Raw genomic sequence first — 23,486 nt, 5'->3', positions numbered from 1 at the left:
TGAATTCTCAATCACTTTATATAATGTGATTTTTTTTTTTGCTGTTCTGATGTAAGATAACATCTTGCACTAAATTATTTTTCCTTGAGAAACTGGACATATTTTCAAATGTTCAAAAAGCAGTGTCATCTATGCACATGCTCCTTCAGTATTGAACTGCTATCTTACTGATATGAAAAAATTCTTTATAGACTAAGGAAATTAATATACTGATCATCTATATATTTTTCAGTCTGCCTGTTAATCAGTTTCCTAAATTGATGCAGTTATATAAGGTTGCTTGTGTCTGTTTGCTTGGTGGTGCTAGCGCTTGAACCTGGCACTTAGCACATGCTAGGCAAATGATTTCCACCTCAACCACACGTCCACTCCCCAAATGGGCTTTTAATATAATTTTTAAAAGTTAAATAGAAAATTTTCCTCATCAAGAGGACTGCTAAGAAGTGAAGTAACTAAGGGCATTTAATATAAGCTCTTAATTGGACCTTTACATTGTAGGTGATACACAGACAAAAAAGAATAAACAAAGCATACCCAAGTGATGAGTCTCGGTGAAGAATATCAAGAAGTTTTTCTTTTTTATCATTTTCCAGTGTTTCTAAATTGTACTGCTGTATAATGCTTTTGTCAACTTGAGGAGTTGTGTAAATAATATCAAATGTAGGAGAAGGAAAATCAACCTTAAAGATTCAAAGAAAACTGATCAAATTACAATTGAAATATCTGCCACATTAGCTTAAGAAAACTTATTTTTCTTAGCAATAAGGATTATTTACATCGGGGCTGGGGATTTAGCTCAGCAGGCATAAGCGCCTGCCTTGCAAGCGCATGGTCATGAGTCACGAGTTCAATCCCCAGTACCGATTAAAAAAAAAAAAAAAAAAAAAAAAAAAAAAAAAAGGATTATTTACATCGAACCTTAAATTAGTGCTTCTTGGCTTTCTGTTGATGGTGGTTACCAATAATTAGTAATTCTCAATACTATATATATATATAGTATGTGTGTATATATGTCTTTCTTGGGGTGGGTATAATGCTGTTTTTTCTTTCAGTATTGAGGATTGAATCCAAAGGCATTCTATCACTAAACCACATTTTCCATACTTTAGATTATTTATTTATTTATTTATTTATTTACTTTTTTGTCTTTTTGAGACTAAGTCTCACTATGTAGTTCAGGCTGGCCTTGAGTTCACTTTGTAACTCAGGCTAGTATCAAACTCACAATGGTCCTCCTGTCTCAGCCTCCTGAGTGCTAGATTACAGGTGTGTGCCACCATGTCCAGCTTAGATTATTTATTTTGAGACAGAGTGTTGGTTAAATTGCCCAGGCTAGCCTTAAACTTATGATCCTCTTGCCTTAGCTTCTAGAGTACCTGGGATTACAGCTGTGTGCCACCCAGCTGCTACTACTTTTCAGAAACTGGAAATGACTTTGTGACATTTAAGACAGATTCTGGAATTAAAACATCAATTAATTTTTCTTTAATAACCCAAATCATGGTATACACACTTTTTTTTTTTTTTTTGTCTTTGTCCTTTTTATCGGTACCAGGGATCAAACTCACGACTGCCTGCTTGCAAGGCAGGCTATACACACTTTTTATAAAAGAATTTAAATTTAGACCTCTCCATGTGCCAAGAAATACCATTACCTGCAGTACTATTTTTTCCTTGACATATCCTTTTTTGGAGATTGTTCCAGGACTAGTATTTGTATGTGATGAAGTCCAAAGATATAGAAGTTTAGTTCCATATGTTAAAAACCTTTATGAATGTAAAAAGAATACAGTGATTTCCTTTTTAAACATTGTAACACTGACAATCAATTTGAAATATTAGTATTCCATCCACTGTTTTATAAAAAAACATGGCAAGCACAAGGTCCTCAGTTTGATTCCCCGTACCAAAACAAACAACTGCAACAACAACAACAAAAAAAAAGGTCAGGAGTTATTCCTGATAATGTACTGTCAGTGCACACACACTTAACTAGGAGGAAGGACAAAGAGGGAGAATGAAAAACTATGTCTTGTGAAGAATGGTGTGAAGCCAGAATATACCAAGGGTAAAGATCAGATCCAAAACAACTTAAAAATAGGAAGGACAGTCTTTCCAGATTTTCCACCAAGGAATACAGATCAAAGTAGAAATTTGGATTACAGAACTACTTCTTGGTTTTTAACATCAGAACAAAAACTACACACCAAGAACACTTGTAACTACTAGTGCCACAGCACCAATCATCTGATATGAGAAGTTGTATCTGTGCCCCTGTCTACAAACATTCTGTAAAGGTTCAGCCAGTAAATATTTTGAACTTTATGGGTCACTCATTCTCTGCTGCAAAGACTTTGGCTGTTATAATGCAAAGTAGCTACAAGCAACACATAAATGAATGTCAAACTGTATTTACAAAAGTGGATAGGGGCTCAAGTATGTAATTAGATCTAGAGCCCTGATTTGATTTTAGTTGGCAAAACTGGCAAAACTTTTTTACCTTTTGAAATCACATTTTTTAATAATAAAGTTTATTGGGGCTGGAGATTTAGTTTAGTGGCATAAGCGCCTGCCTTGCAAGCAGGCAGTCGTGAGTTTGATCCCCGGTACCGATAAAAAAGGAAAAAGACAAAAATAAATAAATAAATAAAAAATAAAGTTTATTGGTATAATTTAGGTATGTATATTGATTACATTCACCATAGGAAACTTGTACCTGTACATGATATACCATAGCCCCCTCCCCATTTCTTTCCCTTTAATCTCTCTGCCCTCCTTATTTACAAAGCTTTGTTTCCATTTTTTTTTCTTCCCTCCTTGCCCCACCTCCCCATTTTCCTTTCCCTTTGAAAAATTACTTGTTTCACAGATCTAGTATACATTTTGGTTCTTATTTACACTTTCAGTTTCTGATACCAAAAAGATAATGTGATATTTACATGTCCAATTTATTTCACTTAGGAGTATGGTCTCAAAGTTCATGCATTTAGCTATAAATGTCTCAAGTTTATCCTTGTTTATGGCTTAGTAGTACTCTATTGAATTAAAAAAAAGACCCATGACTTTTATCCATTCATTTGATTGATGGGCATTAGAGTTGTTTCCAAGATTTAGCTATCATAAACTATGCTGCTCTAAACATGCATGGGCATATATCATTGTGGTATAATACTTTTAATGTTTTTCAGATGATACCACCAATTTAAAGAACCAATCCAAAAATGGGCATCTAAAAAGAATAGACACTTCTCAGAAGAAGTACAAACATTAAATACCACTAATCACTAGAGAGATACAAATTAAAACAACGCTGAGATTCCATTTCACTCCAAAAAGAATGGATATTATTAACAAATCAACTAATAATAAATGCTGGCGGGGCTGTGGAGGAAAAAGGAACCCTTTTCCATTGCTGGTGGAAGTGCAGACTGGTGTAACCACTGTGGAAATCAGTGGAGATTCCTCAAAAAACTAGAACAAAAGGTTCTATTTGACCCAGCTATTTCTCTTCTTGGTATGTTCCCAAAAAATTCTTAATACGTAGTTTTGTATGCTAGTTTCTTATTGCATCAACAAAAAAGGCACACATTGCTTGTGTTAACTCTCTGAGTGACACTAGGATGAATCAGTTTGTTTATGGACTGTCAGTAAACCATTCACTATAAAGTTCCAGAAAAGCCTGTTGGTTGTAAGACATTGGAGATCAATGCTTCTCAATCAGTAACTATTCTCCCACTAGACATTCTTAGCTATCAACTGGAGGAGCACTACTGGCATCTAATGAGTAGAACCCAGACGTACTGCAAAAATATCCTAGAATACACACCAATAGTTTCCCACAAGGAGGGGTCTGGCTAAAAAATAAAGAATTATCTGACTAAATTTGTCAACAGTGCTGCGATTGAGAAATTCTGATTTAACGCAGAGATGAAAAAAGTAATACTTTCATTCATCATTCCTTCTGCATCTGCTACATTTTTTCTATAAAAACTCTTCACATCAAATTTGGTGGTCCCGAGATAGTGGAAAGGCAGACTAAATGATTAATTCTATTTATACACCAGTTTTCAGAACAATGAGTTTTAACGTTCATTTGTACTGAATGACAGGGCTTTGAGGTGCTATGCAGGTTACACTCTCAACAGAAATTACAAAGAATTCTAAGGCCAAAATTACTGATTACTATCACAGTACGTTATCTGAACTAAATCATTAATAGTTTTTCTGTATATATTAATGTAAAATCATCCTCCCTCTTAGTTTCTGCGGGAGAAGTTTTGAGATAGGGTCTCACTATATAGTTCAAACTGGCTTGAACTCACTATGTTGTTCAGGCTGCTCTCAAACTCAAAGCAATCTTCTTGCCTCAGCCTCCGAACTACTAGGTTTACAGGTATGTGTGGGCATGACACTCAGAGGTCTCTTTAATTTCTGGTTTTCTCTTCAATGTGAAGCTTTAAGTTACCTAGAAATACTGGAATACCCAGTGGTCTTAAACCTAAAACCATCTATTCACTAGAGTGTTGGATGCAAACTTTTTTTTGCAGGGTGGGGGTGGGGGTGGGGGTTAACCAGGAATCAAACTCATGACCTTGCCTTGGCCAGGCAGGCATTCATGCCCTGAACTATATTCCCAGCCAGCAAAACTATTTCAAAAGTAACAACAGTCAAACTTCTATCTGATTTGATTTTACCTAATCTAATGTATCCTATTATCTGTCCTGGGGATTGCTACATCCCCAGGCGTTTTTTTGACAAATTGTCCAAACTGGGCTCAAACTTGCTATTCCAGAGATTACCGGTGTGTACCATTATGCCTGGTTAGCTTCACTTTATAATCTCTTAATTTATGAAAGAATTTTTTGTATCATTCATTAAAAAAAATGAAAGTGGAAAAAAAATGATGGTTTTCAAAACTGATTTCCGGTATTTATAAAAAATCAATGATTGGAATTACATTAAATTTTCTCACGTAACTATTCTCTAACACTAATTTATCAAAAAAAAATTGAGAATACAATTCTTCTCCTTCATGGTACCAGCGATGTCAGTATTCTTTAGAGAAGTTATGTATTATATTTACTGAAAGGTTTGTTGTTTTTGTACCAGGGATACAACTTGTGACCTCAAGCTTACTGTGAAGTGCTTGAGCCACTGAGCTAAATCCCCAGCTGAAAAGTTTTAAATACACATCATCAATAATAAGCTCTTCAGCTGCTTTTCTCTAGTTTTTGATGGTCTGGAACTATGTCAGGTACCAAAGATAACATTAAAATGACCAAAAGATAGTTTTAAAAAAAAGCTTATACTACCTCCTCAAATATGAGGGAAGTAATTTAACAAGTATTTTTCACATAAGTGTGTGAGAAAAGAATACATCAACATCAAAATGTGTGAAGTCAGGGCTGGGGATGTAGTTCATTGGTAAAGCACTTGCCTCGCACACCCAAGGCTCTAGGTTCAGTTTCTAATATTGAAAAAAATAAAAACGCAACTGAAGTCAGTGTGAGTTTTTTTGTTGTTTTCAGTGTTTTCAACTTCAATAAATGATTACTGGAAAATAAAACAGTTTGCTACTTAAGAAGGAAAAGGAAGAAGTAGATTGAGACAGTATTTTCACCCTTAAAAAAAGACCCATCATTAAATCATTTCCCATATTGTCCCATGAATATGACGTTTTAAATGATACATTCTATAACAATAAAAAAAGTGCTATGGTATCAAGTAAATTTGGGAATGTCAAGATAGGATAATATTTAAGAACACAGATCCTGGAGCCAAAATGCCTGATTCAAATCTCTATTACTATGTAAGCACCAAGAAGCAAGGCACTTAACCTATGTCCTTTGGTTTCCCATTTTGTAAAAGAAGGTATTAACAGTATCTTGTTCATACAGCTGTTATGGGGGAATATACGGATATATGTATAGTGCTCAGATAAAGCCTAGCACATAGTAAGAAGGGCTAGATAAGTGTTTGTTTTTATAGAGAATATATAATTATAAGGCAGTTAAATGGCTTCTTGGTTATAAAACTTTAGATATGCTTTCAACACACTCCCATATACTATCAGTCTGTAGAAAATTCCCAATGTCCTATATGCAACCCACCCCAAACTTACTCTTTTCTCTTTAGGATGACCTTGTTATCCCAATGGTTACTCCTTTAAGCTTTATCTAATAAAGAAATTTCTTTACCCTTAAGGATAGAGGAAAGAATTCCAGAATAAGTTTCTGACCCACATAGGACCTTTGGAAAATGAAGGTCAGAGGCCCATGACAGTAAGGGGACAGATTAGTCTGGTAATGTGTATCTATAGTCTCCAATTGGAGAACTATAGGAAAAGGATGAAAAGAGGAAAAATGGAATTCTTTTATTAATATCAGGGGAACTGATAAAATCATGGTATTATATCAGTAATATAGTACTTTACATATATAACAGTCATTGGGTGCTGGTTTTCTACTGAACGGTCAGTAGCAAACAAATACTCATACAATGGTTAGCCTATAGCAGAATAACTATTTTCCCCTGATCTCATCACATTGGAAAAAACTGAAATAGCTCTACTGGCTCATGTTCATCATTGTCCTCCAGCCAATTCTAATATGGAGATTATGCCTGCGGCAACTCATTGTCACAATTCAGTGATACTTACCGTCTAAAGTCAAAAAGAGGCAAAGAAACTCTGCCCAAAGCTTCTGGCCCCTTTCTCTGCTTATTAGAATCAGGGGAACTTCCACTGCTCTGATTTAAAATTCCAAAAAGAGTAAGATGAAGAAGTGATTCTAATGGCAATTGTGATATCTGGATGGGAAAAATAATTCTACAGGGAAAAATGTATTAATAGAACAGATTAGACTGAGTGTGAAACTTAATGAGATTGACAATTTTAGGAATTTCATTTGAATACCCAGTAATTTTTAATCTCATATAACCTTTAGCTACATAGCAAGATTGGATAACTTATATAACTTAACACATGAAATTTTAAAGGATAACATTTTTTTTCTAAAAATCTGTAAGTACCTTTAACTTCTGCAGTGTCAATTTTCAAGCAAAGTAAATCACTTTTTATTTCTTTTAAGACAGACTTCAACTCAACAGTGGTGAACCTACAGCTCACATGCCACAGTTGGCCATTTGTATCACTGATAGCCCTAAAAGGTTCACTGTAACTGAGCTAGATGAATATTTATGAGTATTTCCTTTTGGGTCATAAACATGTACAAATATACACAGATTTATATTTTTTTTTCCCCCTAAGTCTAAAAGAACATTGTTATGAAATCAATAGTATGAAATCAATAGTGGTCATTCTGAGATAATGTACTGAAAACAGACTATAACCCTCACCTTTTGATTTTAGAAAGAAAGGGTATCTGCATGTTTTCCAGATTGGCCTTCAATTCAGAATCCTCCCATGTCAGCCTTCCAAGTAGCTAGGACTATCAATGCACCAGCATGCTTGGCATCGTATGTGCATTTTTGTTTTGTTTGCTTTAATAGACATGTATTATTTTTGTAATTTAATGATAAGAGAAAAAACAGGAAACCATTTAATACATGTATAACAAACAATAGAAAGTTCTTCAACTGCCTATCTACCTAAATTATAGGTTTTTTCCCACTCAAAAACAGTATTTTTAAAATAGTAACATTGGCCAGGTGTGGTGGCGCATGCGTGTAATCCTAACACTCAGGAAACTGAGGCCAGAGGACGACTGCAAGTTTGAGACCAGCCTAGGCTAAGCTACAAAAATGAATTCAAGGCCACTCTGAACTACATATTGAGACCCTGTCTCAAAAAAGCAAAACAAAGAAAGTAGTATTATAAAACATTCTATACACAAATTTAAGACAACTTTTTAAGTCTATTAATCAAAAGCCAGACTCCTATGCCAATAAAAACTAAAATAAACAATGTTATAAAACACCATCTGTGATGGTTGACCATTGTGTCAACTTTGTAAGAAATGTCCCACTGATTGGTTTAGCACAGTTCTGGGTGTGACTGAATGGATTTACCTTGTTGTTACTATTATTCTTAGCTCATGTTTATGACATATAATGTTTACACCTTTTGAGGTTATTAGACTCCCAACTGGATGTGAGTGGCAGCAACAAACAGGCTTGCAGCCTGAATGGAATAAAAAAGAAAAGAAAAAAGACAGGCTTGTTTCTGTTTCTTTGGGAACTCTCCAGTCTTTGCCTTTGCTTTGGATGTCTATCTCCTGGCCTGCACCACAGACCCTTCAGCTGCCTGATAGGGACTCACACAGGACTCTACAGTGAAGCATGACTTTTGACTGGACCTTCAGATCTCTCACACACAGAGAAACCTATAGCAACATTCCACACCTGACTCTGTAGGCAGCCTACTTTCTTAAAAGCCTACTTTGTAAATATAACATCTTTCAAGAATTAGATGTAAATGTGTATCTATCTTGACAAAGCCTAGGAAGAATTAACAATATGCTATTGTAACTTGATACTATAAGGACTGGGCAAGTATTTCAGATTTTTAAACAAGAATTTGTTCTATATTGTCTTATCTAGAAAAGATTTTTAGGCATCAGTAAGAACTTAATAAATTTAGATGGAAATGATAATAAATCTAGGATGTATACATTAGGAATAAAGCACACTAAAGAGTTAAAAAGCCAAAATTTCACTTACAGTTCATCCCATTTAATAAGATAGGAGAAGAAGTTCTTGTAAGTGCCGACCTTCTTTGATTGAATAGGTTTAAAAAGGTCCTTTCCATTGTGAGACAGGGAACATATCAAGTAGTATTTTTCGTAACTGAGAAAAGAAAATAAATTGACTTCTATCTTAGTAATCCAAATTAGCTAACTAATAAAAATATTTAGCAGTTCTTGCCCCAAAGTGACTTAACACCTGAAACTGGTCACCATTCATTTGAATTTTTGGAAATCCACTTGACATTTTAATCATTGCAAGTTCTATGAAAATATAGAAAAATATATGAAGTGGTAGAGCCACTTTTGTGGAAATAAATGTCCTTATGTGCTAGTCTTAAGGGTGTCATAATGACATGAGCTGGAGAATTTCAGTGTTGTGCTCAGTTACTGGCTTTAGATTTTAGATGAATAGATTATGTATTCATTTCCAGGTAAATTATAGAAAGACTACTGATGAATAGCATTTCCTTTTGCTAAGCTATTGAAATAGAATCAGTTAAACAAATAAACAGTCCATGGGCCTGATATGATCAACCTAAACTTTCTAGTGTATCAGGAGGCTTCTATCAGGAGTGAATGCTGTTGTGCTCTCTTACTTAGTAGTAATGACTTAGCTCCAAACTGCTATAAGAGCTAGTTAGATACTGTAAGCAATTTTTTTTTTTTCCTGAAACAGGGTTTCACTACGCAGGTTGGGCTAGCCTTGAACTCACTTTGTAGCACAGACTGGCATGGAGCTCATAGCACTCTTCCTGCTCAACCTCCTGAATGTTGGGATTACAGACATGTAAACAATTTTGTGAGGCAAAATTCTTAGGCTGACTAAATCTATATTCTACAGACAGTCTAACTTACCAAAAGGTTTACAAGCAAACCACTCTGTATATAGAACCCATTTATCATTTTAATTATATTCCAAATCTAATCTCCTCAGTTCACAAAATACCTCTAGCTAATTCATCTTAATTCAATTTGTTCCTATCTAGTGTTTTATAAACTTTTAGTAATTAGTACTTATTTTCTAGATACTCTTTTGCTGGGTATTTGTTCTTGTTAGTGTCTCTAAATTTGTGTGCATATATGGAACGTTTGGAATGGTAGTAAACTAATACCTTTAGATACTAGTGAGTTCAAGGCAACTGAATTGCATAGTGAAACCCTGTCTCAAAAAGACAAAAAACAAAACAAAAAAACCTGTGCCCACTGATGGGTGTTCAATAAATATTTACTGACTATTAAAATGACCACTTTCATCTAGGGGTGGTGGTAAATGTCTGTAATTAACATTCTGGGAAGCGTGAGGCAAGTAGAAGTTTGAAAATCCGAAACTTAGTAAGATTCTATCTTCAATAAATTATTAATAGGCTGAGATGCAGCTCAATAGGAAGGTCCTGGATTTAACCTCCAGTACAAAAGAAATATAAAAAACCTACTTTCAAGTCATTTCAATACCATTATTTTAATCTACAGCTCAGTTTAAGCAAAATTTCTTTGGTATCCCCCTAGGTTTGAGTTTATATCATTATTTCACTAAAAATATTCATTTCAGGATATTCAATTTACATTATTTATTTTCAAGTAAGTTTGGAAAAAACTTGCTATGTCTTAAGGCTCCCCCTACTCCAAAAAAGTAAAGCCCATATTAAAATTAAACACAAAAAATATGCTCTTATGTTCAAAGATGAGAAACCAATTATCTGTCAATTAGTAAAGATGGGGAAGAAAAAGTCCTGAAATCTAATCCCATTATATTGTTTCAGATGACTCTGATTCTAATGGAAAGCGCAAGTGGTGGGGGAGGATTGGTTGCCAGTTTTTTGTTTTTGTTTTTTTTTTTGTGTGTGTGTGTGTGGGGGGGATTGAACTCACGACCTAATGCTTGCCAGGCAGGCGCTTATGGCACTGAGCTAAATTCCCAGCCTAGTTGCTGTTCTTTTTTGAGACAGGATCTCACTATGTAATTCAGGCTGGCAACTGCTGGATCTTCCAATCTCAGTGTCCTAAATGCTGGGATTATAAGCATGCACCACCATACCTGGCAAAAATAGCAATTTTAAATAAACTAATCAAATAACATTTACAGTTTTAAAATGAATTTTTCTGCCCTTTTTGCATGTAATGAGTGATACATCTCTGCAATTTTGAAACTCGGCAATATTGAAATCTGAAAACCACAAAGGTATTTGGTGATCCTGTATAATCTATTTAAATATCAGATAACAGTGGTCACTAAGATCAGAATTACTTCTAGATAAAGCTGTACATGTTTTCTTTTAAATAGTTACTTACTTTGATATCCAGTTACTCGAAATTCCATGTGCAGCAAAAATAGTAAACTGGAGCTGTTCTGTGCTAGTCCACGCTTCTTTGATGTTCCTACTATTGTGAGTACAGTCTTCAGGAGTCCTACTAGAATTTGCATGGAGTCTGAGAAGATCATAAATTGCTGTAGTTAATTGGTCCATGCTCACTTGAACAGGATTTTCAAGATTCAGGGAGCCTAAATTTGGAGAAAATGTTAATATAATTCTCTAAAAAACTCACTATTGCTAAAATTTGAAGAATCTAAAGACATACCTCCAGTTGAGCATTTGCTCGTATCCCCTCCAGATAATGAAGTCACCTGCATATACACAGATCAGTTAGTCAAAAAATGCCCCTGATGTAACAGAAAATACTTATCTCTAGGTTCAACACATTTAATTAAACGCTATGTCAAAGAAATTCTTTCCAAGCTGGGCATGGTAGAACATGCCCCATATCCAAGCATTTTGGGAAACTAAGGCAGGAAGATATTAAGTTTGAACCCAGCCTGGCAAATTTAGCATGCCCCCCTCTCAAAATTTGAAAACTAAACAAAAATATTTATGAAGGGCTTGGGATGTAGCTCAGTTAAAAATCCTGGTTTCAATTCTGAATATGGGGTGCAGGGGGAGGGGGGATCCCAGGAAAATTTCCCCCAAAGTGTCTAAAAATTAAATGAAAAATGTAAAAGGACTAAAGATACATACAGCTCAGTGGTTAGACATTTACCTAACATGTAAAAGTGCTGGATTCAATACCCAATAGTACAGATACACATATATACAAAGGCAAAAAAAAAGGGAAAATCTAAATCAAGTAAATAAATGGTTTTTTATCAAGAAAATCAAAGCATAGCACCAGGCTGGGTTCAAACTTACTATCCTCTTGCCTTAGTTTCTCATGGCAAGAGGATAGCCATGAGAGGCCAGCCTGGGGCTACATAGTGAGTTCAAGGCCAGCTAACTACATAGATCCTGCCTCAAAAAAAAAAAAAAAAAAAAAAAAAAATCCAAAAAACAAAACATATACATATAAATAAAAAAGAAAATAAAAATCAAAGCAATTGAAAATTACTCAAAAATACAGAAATACAACAGCATCAGAAGTGGTAAGTACACTAACACAGTATTTTTTCTTCTACTTGATCCTCTTACAATAGCATGATAAAAATATTTTTAGAAGAATTTAGAACTCATGTCCGCTTTGGCAGCACATTTACTAAAACTGGAATGACACAGAGAAGATTAGCATCGCCCCTTCACAAGGATAACACGCAAATTCATGAAGCATTCCATATTAAAAAAAAAAAAAAAAAGAATTCAGAACTCTATTTACAGGGCTGGGGGTTTAGCTCAGCGGCATAAGCGCCTGCCTTGCAAGCAGGCAGTCGTGAGTTCGATCCCTGGTACCGATAAAAATGAAAAAGACCAAAAAAAAAAAAAAAAAAAAGAACTCTATTTACTATCATCTGGTATCTAAAAAACAAAACAAAAACTCTTATAACTCTCAATTTTAAATTCACCTCCCCTTCCAACTACTTTCCACTCCTTTACCTAAATTTTGAATAAAAAGAATAAAAATATCAGACATTAGGATCACAGTTCTTAACGTCCATGTAATTTTATACATAAGCTTATGAGAAACCCAAATCTCTAAATACCATATGAAAAGGATTTCTGAGATGAGCAGACTAAATTATGTCCTCTATATCAAGGGGCACAGAAAGATAACTTTTTCTTCCTTTAAATTTATAGTGGTTTATGAGATCCACCTTTTTTTCATCCTTCCAAGATATAAACATGTCTTTACACAGCATTCATCAAACCCCCATGTAAATGTCATGAGGCAGACCTTTTAGTAAAGGCTGACATATAACATAAAGTAAGGGCTTGTAACTTGGCTGCTTCTGAGGCAATGAGTCACTTGTATGGAAGCTCCTCGGTCTTATGAATAGAGGAGGTTATGTCCACAGCACAATGTTTCCCAGTGCCATCATGGACATTTCCGTCAAGAGAAAGTTCTTATCCTGTAGGACCTCTAAATTCAGTATCTATCTTCTTTTTCATTGTATTTTTTTATTAGTACATGCACATAATGTTTACATCTTAATTCCTTAATTCCTTTCTCTCATCCCCTTTTGCTTCCCTCTCTCCATCCATCTTGATTCTCTGTTTTTATTTGGACATGTCTGTAATACATAATGTTTACATTCCTTGTGCAGAGTTGACACATGCACATTTGACAACTTAATTCCTTTTTTCATCCTTTTCCTCCCTTTCCTCTCCCTTTCCTTCCATCTCTTGATCCCTTTCTCTTTTAGAAAACTCTACCCTCCCTATTTTCTATCATCTATCTTTTATTGTACCTATTTTTAAACCCATAATCAATTTATGCTACAGGTCCTTCTTTAAATGTAAATGGTTCAGTCTGCCATCTACCTATTCAATATCAGTTCTCATAAAGCTCTTCCAAGGTAGCCCATTCTCAAAGAATCCCCACATATCCGAAGAAAGGACCAATTCAAAAGTCAAAGTCATAATATTTTCTTCACAGAAGACAAAAATCTCCCAGTTTGATAGATGCCCACTTAAACACATAAAAATACTTACATCAGCACTTTTACTCCTTGGAAGGTTAACTGCTCTCTTTAGCTTCTTTACTGCTTCTGTAATCGCAGGAGTTTCTACACCATCTAAAGCACTGCAGATTTTTCTTACAGCTTTAATTACTTGATCTACAGCTCGGTACTGGTTCTTTAAAAATAAAAAGTAAACATAATTAAATAAAATTTAATGAGCCAGGTGTGGTGGTGGGTGCCTACGATCCCAGCACTGGGGAGGCTGAAGCAGGAAGATCATCACAAGTTTGAGGCCAGCCTGAGCTACAGAGTGAGTTCAGGTTAACCTGAACTACATAGCAATATCCTGCCTCAAAAAAAAAAAAAAAAAAAAGAAAAAATTTAGATGAAGTTAGAAATCAAAAGATTTACATGCACCTAAGAAGAGGTATTCTCTACTCTTTTTTTAAAGTTTTTATTAGTACAGTACATGCTTTTGATACATAGTAACTATATTTTCTTTTTTACTCCCCTAAATAGTCTTTACTCTTGTGATAAAAAAGAATTATGTCTTATTATAAAGCATGATTGAGTTAATTTGTACTTTGACACAATTATTCAATTGTTATTTCTTTCATATTAGGATCAAAAATAAAAGCAATAAATTAGTAATAAACCACTGTCATTTGGAAATAATTTCCAAATTGTGCCACTGAAACTTTTCCTCCTGTAAAAACCTAGCATAGAAAAACTAAATTCTATTACCAAAAAAAAAAAAAAACAAAAAAACAAAAAAACAAAAACCTTCCAGAACTTTTTATGTTGGCCACATGTAAATAACATGGGGCAAATTAAGAATTAACTGTCTGACACTATGGTAACTACTATTAAGTCGGGTTATTTGGTGGTGAAGCACTAGGTTGCTGAAACAGTCATGCTTTGACCTGTATTGTTATATTGTTATGTCCTGTTTTATCTCAATCTCTCCCTTATTCATTAAAAAATTATTGTTATTTTTTATGTTTTTTTAATTAAGGGGAAAAATTTAAAAATTAGCAGGATATATAATAGTAACTTTTTTTGATTTCCTATTAACTTGTTTTGAAGTCCTGTAATACTCCCACTAACTTGTTTTGACTGATTAGACTCTGTTCCATTCTGTATGATAGTATCAAGTTTGAGGGTATAGGCAACTACTTTGAAGGCAATAAGATTCACTAAGATGCCCATTCTGGTTTGACTATTGTCTCCTTTGGAAGTCCTATAATGTTTACAATGCTTAAGTTTTATCGGTCTTGTTCTCTGTTTTGTTCAACTTTATAATATCTAATGAGATAGACAATTCTTTTTAAGGAAACAAGAGACATTGTTGATAACCATTGTTGATAACCTTGTACTCTGTTTTACATCATGTGCTATGTCTATCCTTGGTTTTGACTGACAGCTTTGTTTTGCCATATTTGACTTTATTCTCTCCCCCCCCCAAAAAAAAGTAATAAAAACTAAGGAGTAATAAAACCCAAAATGTGTAAATTTTGTTGTAAAAAAGAGAGGGAAAAAAAGAGCTCTAAAGGATACAACAGCAAGTGTGTTTAGGGGTGTTAAATAGCTGACCATATTAATGTTTTTGGTTGGATCATTGAACACAACTGTTTGCAGTCTCACTGTTTGAATGTCCACTTTGTATGCTTTGATACTGTGATTTGAGCAACTATCTCTAAGATGATAATATGTAATCTATTAACTGGTGATTTCTTACTGGTTTTTTTTTTTTTTTTTGTAGTTCTGTATTACTTGTACCCTTACACCGCTTTGTTTTGTTTTTTCTCTTTTTCCTTTTAAATAAAATTTTTAAAAAAATTAAAAAAAAAAAAGAATTAACTGTCTGTAAAGCTAGTAGCATTTCAAAAGTTTTCTTTGATCAAAAAAATTCCTTGAAGCTGGTATCGTGGTATAACTGCAATTCCCACACTCGAGAGAGACTGAGACAGGAGATCACTGCAAGTTTGAAGCCAACCTGGACTTACACAGTGAAGTTTAAGACCAGTCTGAACTGCATAGTGAGACCCTGTATAAAAAAAAAATCCTTCAAGACAATTCTTTTGTACCATTCCACTGGATCATGATTTCACCATGATCCAAAAATGTGCACGTATAAATGTTTTAAAATAACTTACCTAAGGATTTAAAAATCATTCTCTGCTCTTAATAAGAAATACAAAGCTCACTTAAAAACATTCTTACAGAGGTACAGCACAGTTGGAGAAATAATGTTCTAATGTTCTATAGCACTAGTAGGATGACTATGGGACAATTAATTGTATATGTCAAAATAGCTAATAGAAAAAATTTTTAATATTTCCAACACAAAGAAATTATGAATACTTCATATGATAGTCATAGTGATTACCCTAATTTGATCATTACATGTATACATGCACTGAAATGTCATGCTGCATCCCACATGCACAATTATCATGTATCAATTATGAATTTTTAATGTACCTTTTTAAAAAATTTAAGACATTTATATATAATGAAGTCATAAAATATTTATGCCAAACCTTTATGCCAAGTACTATCAGAAAGGCTGAAACTCAGTATTACACAATCCTTTAAAAATTTAAGTTTTTCCTTTCTTAAGGTTTGGCTATCATATACCAAATGTTCCCCTCACCTTCAAGGTTAAATGAAACCAGTTCATTGTCCCAAAGCCCACATTACCTCAGGGACTTTTTTTCTAGTTTTTTACCTTTGCTTATATTTCTGTTAGCTTTTATTTGCAGAACTTTTCCAGTTTAGAGGATTTATTTTGTTTTGTTTTGCTTTTTGGAGGCAAGGTCTTGCTATGTAGCCTAGGCTGACCTTGAACTCATGTCATCCTCTTGTTATAGACAGGTATATTGGATAGAAACATTATCAGACAGGGATACGCCCTTGAAGAAGCCAGAGCAGAGGATGGGATACATTACAACGGGGGAGCACAGACACATCTGTTGAGGGCCAGACCTCAAGACAAAAGATGAAACCAATGTACCCACAAACATCCAAGGATAAACAACAGTGATTGATATTGTAAATAGGTAGGTCACCTTGGGAAAGCCAAAAAGTGCCACTGACTCACCCACTGCAGGAAAAACACCTGTTGTTTCCTGCCTACTTGCTTAGCGTCTTCCTCATTTAATCACTATTTCCTGAGCAATTAATGTTGCGATCTTATTGGTTGACCATAGTTATGCCCCACCTCATGCCTGCCTTGTGATTTTCCATTTTTCTTCACCTCACCTGGTGGTTTGCTCTATAAAAATCCCTTGAAAATGCAGGGCTCTTGTGACCCCTTCTGTCTTTCTCAGCCAGAAGCTTTTTTCCCAAATAAATATATTCTGCTGTTCCTAGAATTTATTCTTTGATTTTAGAGAATGTAAACTCTAGCAAGTTGGGAGTTTCCTTCTGCTACGTCACTCTTGCCTTTGCTTCCCAAGTGCAGGGACTATAGACATGAGACCCAGCCAAGAACCATTCCACTTTTAAGGCTTTTGTCATTCTCTGTTCTGGTATTTTTTTTGTTGCTGTTCTTTTTTTTTTTTTTTTTTTGTCTTTTTCTTTTTTATCGGTACCGGGGATCGAACTCACGACTTCCTGCTTGCAAGGCAGGCGCTTATGCCGCAGAGCTAAATCCCCAGCCCCTCTTTTTGGTTTTTTGAGACAGGTTTCGCTTGGTAGTGCAAGTTGGCCTCAAACTCAGTGATCCTCCTGCTTTAGCCTCCCAAGTGCAGATCTCTGTCAATTTTTTTTTTAATAATAGTAAAGTTTTATTAAAGGTAGGAAAAGAAACAGACTCAGCAAAGTGAGTTTGAGCCAAGTGAAAGCAGAAAAAGAAGCACACTCTACAGTGTGAGGGTGGATCACCATGCAAAAGGGAACACAGAGGCTGCCATCACTCTTTGTGTGCTACATATAAATGCACTATTCTAATCTTATCCTTCTTTTACTTTACTTTGTGACACTAGACCTAGGCTATTACATTCTTTACCACTTGGGACAATATTAAGTTTTGTCAATAGAGGGCACTGAAGTAATAAAGCACGGATTTGAAGGCAGGTTTTAAAATTTGTAACACAGGCCAGGCATTATGGCGCAATGTAACCCTACCACTCTGGAAGCTGAGACAGGAGAGGTGCTAGTTCAAAACTATATAGTGAGACCCTGTTTCAGAAAACAGAAATCAAGTTGGTTAATCAAGAAATCAAGTCGGAAAAAAAAAAGAAAGAAATCAAGTTGGTAAGTCTGTAATTCAAGCACTTGGGAGACTGAAGCAGGAGGATCACTGTGAGTTTGAAGCCAGCCTGGGCTACATAAGCGAGTTCAAGATTGTGAGACCCTTTTTCTAAAAAAGGACTGAAAAGTAGTGTGGTTGATTCAGGATCACAGGATTAATTTTTTTTAAATGGGTCAACAATAACAACAAATTAAACTTTTCTTCTCCACCTGCCATGATTTTTTTTTTTTTTGGTAATTTCATTACCCCCTATAGTAGCAAGACACCACCATATTTTGATGATTCTCCAGGCTAGAAATTCTGCACTAAATTCCAAATTCATATCAACTTTCTGCTCAACATCTCTATTTAAGCCAGGCGTGGTGGTACATGCCTATAATCTCAGCATTTGGGAGGCTGAGACAGAAGGATAGCCACAAATCTGAGCCATCCCTGGGCTACACAGTTGAGTTCAAACCCAGTTTGAACTGCATATAGAGACTCTATCTCAAGAAAAAAAAAATTCCTATATGGATGCTTAATAGTCATCTCAAACATATCATTTAAAATTTAGTGTCTGATCTTCCCCCTCAAACCTCTCTTCTCAGTTTTCTACAACTCCTTAGAAAGTAACTTTAAACTTAACAGTTGCTGAGATGGAAAATCTTAAGTTACCCCAAACTCTCTTTTCTCATGTTCCACATCCATGGTAAATCTTTCTAGCACGAATTTTAAAATATATTCCAGCCAGGCATGGTGATTCACATCTATGATTCCAGCACTCAGGAGGCTGAGGCAGGGGGATCGCTACAAGTCTGAGGCCAGCTTGGGCTACACAGTGAGTTTGATGCCAGCCTGAATTACACAGGGAGATCCTCTCTGAAAACACCAAAACCAAACCGAACAAAATATATCCCAGAATTGAACCCCTTCTCACCACTTCTATTGCATCACCCTACTCAAAGCCATCATCAGTTCTCCTGTGGCAAGTGAACACCTTCTCAATTGTTGTGTTTTCACTTTTGCCCCTCTCCTCATTGTATTACAGTTTAAAAGGCCTAAGATCTTATATGCACAAGGCATACTTCTTCCTTGGGCCTTTGTACTTAATGTCCCTTTTTCCAGGAATATGCCTAGCCCAGAAACCCAAACAGCCTCTCCCTTCTCCCTTCTCCAGTTTTTCACTCTATTTCTGCTCCTCAATGAGACTTTATTTCAAATAAGGTTACTCAAAATTACAGTGTTACTCTCCTCCTATACTTTTCCCTATAATGCTGCCGGCAATAACACATTTTTAGTTTATTTTACTGTTCATCTCCTCCAACTAGAATGTGCTGAGATCAGGGAATTCTGTGTTCACTGTTGCATCTTCACCATCTTTTAATACTGCTTAACAATGAGGAGATATTCAGTCAGTATTTACTGAATAAATGAATATGCTGATATGCTGATAAGGAGATTAGTAGTAGCTAGAAATCTGAAAGTGATCCCACCTTCTTTTTTCTCTTATACCCTATCACCTACCAAACTCTTACCAATTCAATATCCAAATAATCCCCATTTCTTTCACTTTCACCATATTCATTATCTTTAACCTTGACTACCATAAAAATCCTTCTTAAGCAGTCTCCATAAAAGCAATTCTCCCACCCTAAAGTTTAACTTACACAGTGTGGTCAGTCATTTCAGAGCACAAACAAAAATGTCAGCCACTCCACCCTACATCCACTGGTGACTAAAAACATCTTAAGAGGCTATCACAGAGCTCAGCTAATGTTTTCTATAAAGGGTCAAACAATAAATAGTTTAGGCCTTGTAGGACATACAATTTCTGTTCCAACTACTTAACTAGTGTTAGAGCAGAAATGCAAATGACAACAGGCAGTATGAAAAAATGGTAATGGTTGTGTTAAAAACAATTATTTGTAAAATTTGAAAGTGGACTGGATACGGTCAGCTGACCTAGAAGATAAAGTAAAACTCCTTAACATGAACTGTTATGATTACAGAACCAGTGTAATTCCATGTGTCACGGGTGTGTGCTTTGGCTTATATGCCCTTCTCACCTTTATTTCTGGGTAATTCACATTACGTAAGAGTTGGCCAAGCAGTACCTCTTCTCAGAAGCCTTTCTTGGATTCTATAATTGTGTATGATATTCCACAGAACCGCAATGTATACTGTATGCTACGTTTACAACTGCTACCATAATGCCAGTCATCTAGCATATTAGAAGCATCCAAAATTTTAACTGAACTGAATTCAATTTTTTAATTGAACTAAGGCATCTCTCAGTAATAAAGCTGAAATGAGAGTTAATATGTAGACTCAAGTATTACTAAGAAGCTGGACCAAAAAAAGAAATCACACACTGACACCAAAAATATAGTTTAAGAAATCTTAAAATATTTAATCCAATGCCAACACTAGCACTTAGATAAAAGAAACAACCTTTTAGCCATTATGCCAAAATATTAATTAAAACTTACTTCAGTTTGAAGAGCCAGTTCTACTTGGCTGTGGTAAGAATCCAAGAGTTCTTCAACAGGGTATCTGAAATAAAAGAATAGTTATTATGGTTAAAGGATACTAAACACAAATAATTTGTTTAATCACCAAAAAAATGTACTCATATCCAAGGTAAAGTTATTGTTTGTATTTTTATTTGTTTTAAAAATTTTTTTGTTTAAGACAGGGTCTCACTACATCGTTCACGCTCTCCTTGAACTCACTATGTGGTCCAGGCCTTGAACTCAGGGTGATCTTCTTGTCTCAGCCTCCCAAATGCAAGGATTACAACAGGTATGCACTACCACAACTGGCTTCAAAATAAAGTTCAAAAATCTACAATTAATGTTTTAGATGCTATACCTTGTCATGACTTCTTTGTATGGTTTTTCTATTTGATACAGGTATTTGTTTAAATCCACAGGTGTTTCATCATCTTCTGCCTAAACAAACACACACACAAAAGTTTACAAAAAAAAAACCCAATGCGTTTTACAGTCTATGAAACTAAACGTAAACTGACTTTTCAGAACTGCAGATAAAATGGCAACAAAATTATGTATTATTATTATTACTGATTTGGAAAATGAGTCAATATTGTTTTTTAAAAAAAGACCCCTAATTTTAAAATGGGAAATATAAATGCTTTTAAATCTAGTTTCTGATATAAAAGTAGATCCCCCTCTTTTTCTTCTCTTGATACTAGGAATTGAACTTAGTCCCTCATGCTTGCCAAGCAGGCACTGTGCAACTAACCTATCTCTGTGGCCCCAAAACAGCCATTTAAAGCAAATTACAATGCGGACCAGATGAAAAATAGATCACCTGAATTTCTGTTTTATTTTTTCTCATAATAATCATGTTCTTTCCCATTCTGTGCTGATCCACCGTAAAAAAGATACCACTTGTCATTTCTACCATTTCACACCATGTGAATGTGCAAAAACATCATTCCATAGATAACTGAAGAGAGAAATTACCGATGACTACTACAAGGTAATAAATTTGGTGAAATATTGTCTCCCCGACTGAAATAAATTATACCTTAGAACAAAACTCTAAAAAAAAGAAAAAAGAAAGTAAAATTGACTGTTAATTCCAAAATTCTAACTGAATAATTCTCTTTATAAATTAAAAATTCATTTATAAATTCAAGTTTTTTTAGTAAAATCAAAATGAATTTTACAAAGATAGCTACATTTCCTACATTTTACTTTGCTTTTCCTTTTAAAGTTCTGAAATTTTAAAACAGAGAATGAGCTTTTGTGAGAAATAATTTCAGTTGAGTATAAAGCCCAATGTAGATCTTTTTCCTTTAATACACTGCAGGCATCCAAAAATCTTTTCTTCCTTATTTCTTCTAGATCCTAACGTATACATCCTTATAAAATTATTATGAATCCAACTTTTTTATTTCCCACATTTTGATTTTCAAATATACTTGTAGATCTGAGGAGATATGCTTCCTAAACCTCTGTGATTGAAAAATCTCTCTTTGCTGAGAAGACACCTAATGGGAATAACTAGTACACTACCCCAGTTCAACTCAGAACTCTTGAAAAATGTACACAATGGAAATTGGTTGATTAGCAGAATTGTTCAAATGCACGAAGGGCAATTCAGTTATAAAGGTACACACACACTTACTGTTCGGGCTAGATTCTGGCACATTGCGCTAAAGGTCAAGAGTTGTAATTTAATCTCTGTATCCCATTTTCGACAGTTTTGGATATGTTCATGACTTCCAAGGCAATGGTTGCTGTTAAAATATATTAATCACTCACATGTTATCCTATTCAAATTAGAAGTTATTAGAGAGAGTAAAATATAAATCTGCACCAAAAATGGAAAGGAATGGTAAAATACAAAGTTTTTTTAACCGAATGTGAGTTCTTACATAGAATTATTCTATGTGAGAACAGACTGAAGAAGAAAGTAAAGGAATAAAAAAATAGGGACCAGCCATTTCCAGTAGCCTAGGAGAAAGGAATCTATAAAAACACTAGATGAATTGCTAGACAGAATTACTTATTTCAGAAAAAGATGCATACAGTGATTATTTCAGACAACTTAAAGGCAATAATAGCTGACTACTGGGCAAAAAGTAGCAATATGCTACAAAAAGGAGAATTGTGTTTACAATGATGTGACTACTCAATTTTCATAGAAAGAAAAAAGACTACCTTCACTTATTAGCTAATTATTCACAAGTCTTCTGTATAAGACTATAAGCTTCTTAGGGAACACATATTTTACTTTCTTCTGAAACCCCACCACTGTCTAAGACCAGACCTCTTAACATATAGTATGTAGCTCCATACAAATGTAATTATTCAGTAAAACCCAATGTATTTTTGGATTACCACTTTAAGTTGAAAATTTCATTTCTTTCTTCCTTTAATGTAAGCATCTTTTTTTTTTCTTTCTTTCTTTCTTTCTTTTTTTTCTTTTTTGGTACTGTGGATCGAACTCATGACCTTGCACTTGGCACAGGCAGGCACTTGTGCCACTGAGCTAAGTCCCTTAAGTTGAACATGAAATTCCTCAAGATGATAATAAGTAGATAATAAACTTACTTCTGGGGGCTGGGGATTTAGCTTAGCGGCATAAGCGCCTGCCTTGCAAGCAGGCAGTTGTGAGTTCGATCCCTGGTACCGATAAAAAGGAAAAAGACAAAAAAATAAATAAATAAAAGTAAACTTACTTCTGTAGCACCTCTTCTTGACCACAAACTTTCAGGACGTAGCTGCCAACATCTACTTCATTCAAGTCATCATGAACCCAGCAAAGGGCTTGCATTATAATGATTTCTACTGTGGAACTCACTGGAAAAAGAGTCAAGTCGTTTTCATTTTGCTCATCTTCCTCTAAGCATACACTTTTTCAAGACTATATTACTTGTAATCTAGATAGTGCTATACAAATTGTGCAAGTTACAAATGTAGGCAACATACGCAATGTAAAATTTTCTAGTAGTCACATTTGAAAAGAAGTAAAAGAGGTAAATAAATTAATTTTAATTATATATTTTATTTAACCCAATCTAGTCAAAATATTATTTAAACATATCAATATTTTAATACAGAAATATTTTATTTTGAAACTAAAATTCTGAACTCATGTATTCTGCATTTACAGCACATGACAATCCAGA

General features: G+C 34.7%; 1 protein-coding gene and 1 non-coding gene across 2 annotated transcripts in view; one reads left to right on the top strand and one right to left on the bottom strand.

Moving 5' to 3' along the window:
- Positions 1 to 23,486, bottom strand: part of Pik3c2a (phosphatidylinositol-4-phosphate 3-kinase catalytic subunit type 2 alpha) — a 98,430-nt gene that overhangs the window by 29,972 nt on the left and 44,972 nt on the right. The window contains exons 5-15 of the mRNA XM_063251803.1: positions 23,037 to 23,157; positions 21,980 to 22,091; positions 20,696 to 20,775; positions 20,314 to 20,377; positions 13,619 to 13,762; positions 11,283 to 11,328; positions 10,995 to 11,205; positions 8,680 to 8,805; positions 6,659 to 6,826; positions 1,656 to 1,767; positions 535 to 680 (exon numbers count right to left, since the gene is read on the bottom strand). Coding sequence (XP_063107873.1) covers positions 535 to 680; positions 1,656 to 1,767; positions 6,659 to 6,826; positions 8,680 to 8,805; positions 10,995 to 11,205; positions 11,283 to 11,328; positions 13,619 to 13,762; positions 20,314 to 20,377; positions 20,696 to 20,775; positions 21,980 to 22,091; positions 23,037 to 23,157 — 1,330 coding nt within the window. The remainder of the gene's footprint in view (positions 1 to 534; positions 681 to 1,655; positions 1,768 to 6,658; positions 6,827 to 8,679; positions 8,806 to 10,994; positions 11,206 to 11,282; positions 11,329 to 13,618; positions 13,763 to 20,313; positions 20,378 to 20,695; positions 20,776 to 21,979; positions 22,092 to 23,036; positions 23,158 to 23,486) is intronic.
- Positions 12,206 to 12,310, top strand: LOC111755611 (U6 spliceosomal RNA). The gene has a single exon (XR_002790177.1). It is a non-coding gene; the product is annotated as a U6 spliceosomal RNA (small nuclear RNA).

Source organism: Cavia porcellus, unplaced genomic scaffold (genome assembly GCF_034190915.1).
Source record: "Cavia porcellus strain 051 isolate PalLab524CR breed Dunkin Hartley unplaced genomic scaffold, mCavPor4.1 scaffold_6, whole genome shotgun sequence".
Classification (NCBI taxonomy): Eukaryota; Metazoa; Chordata; class Mammalia; order Rodentia; family Caviidae; genus Cavia; species Cavia porcellus.
This window is presented reverse-complemented; position numbering and strand designations above follow the sequence as displayed.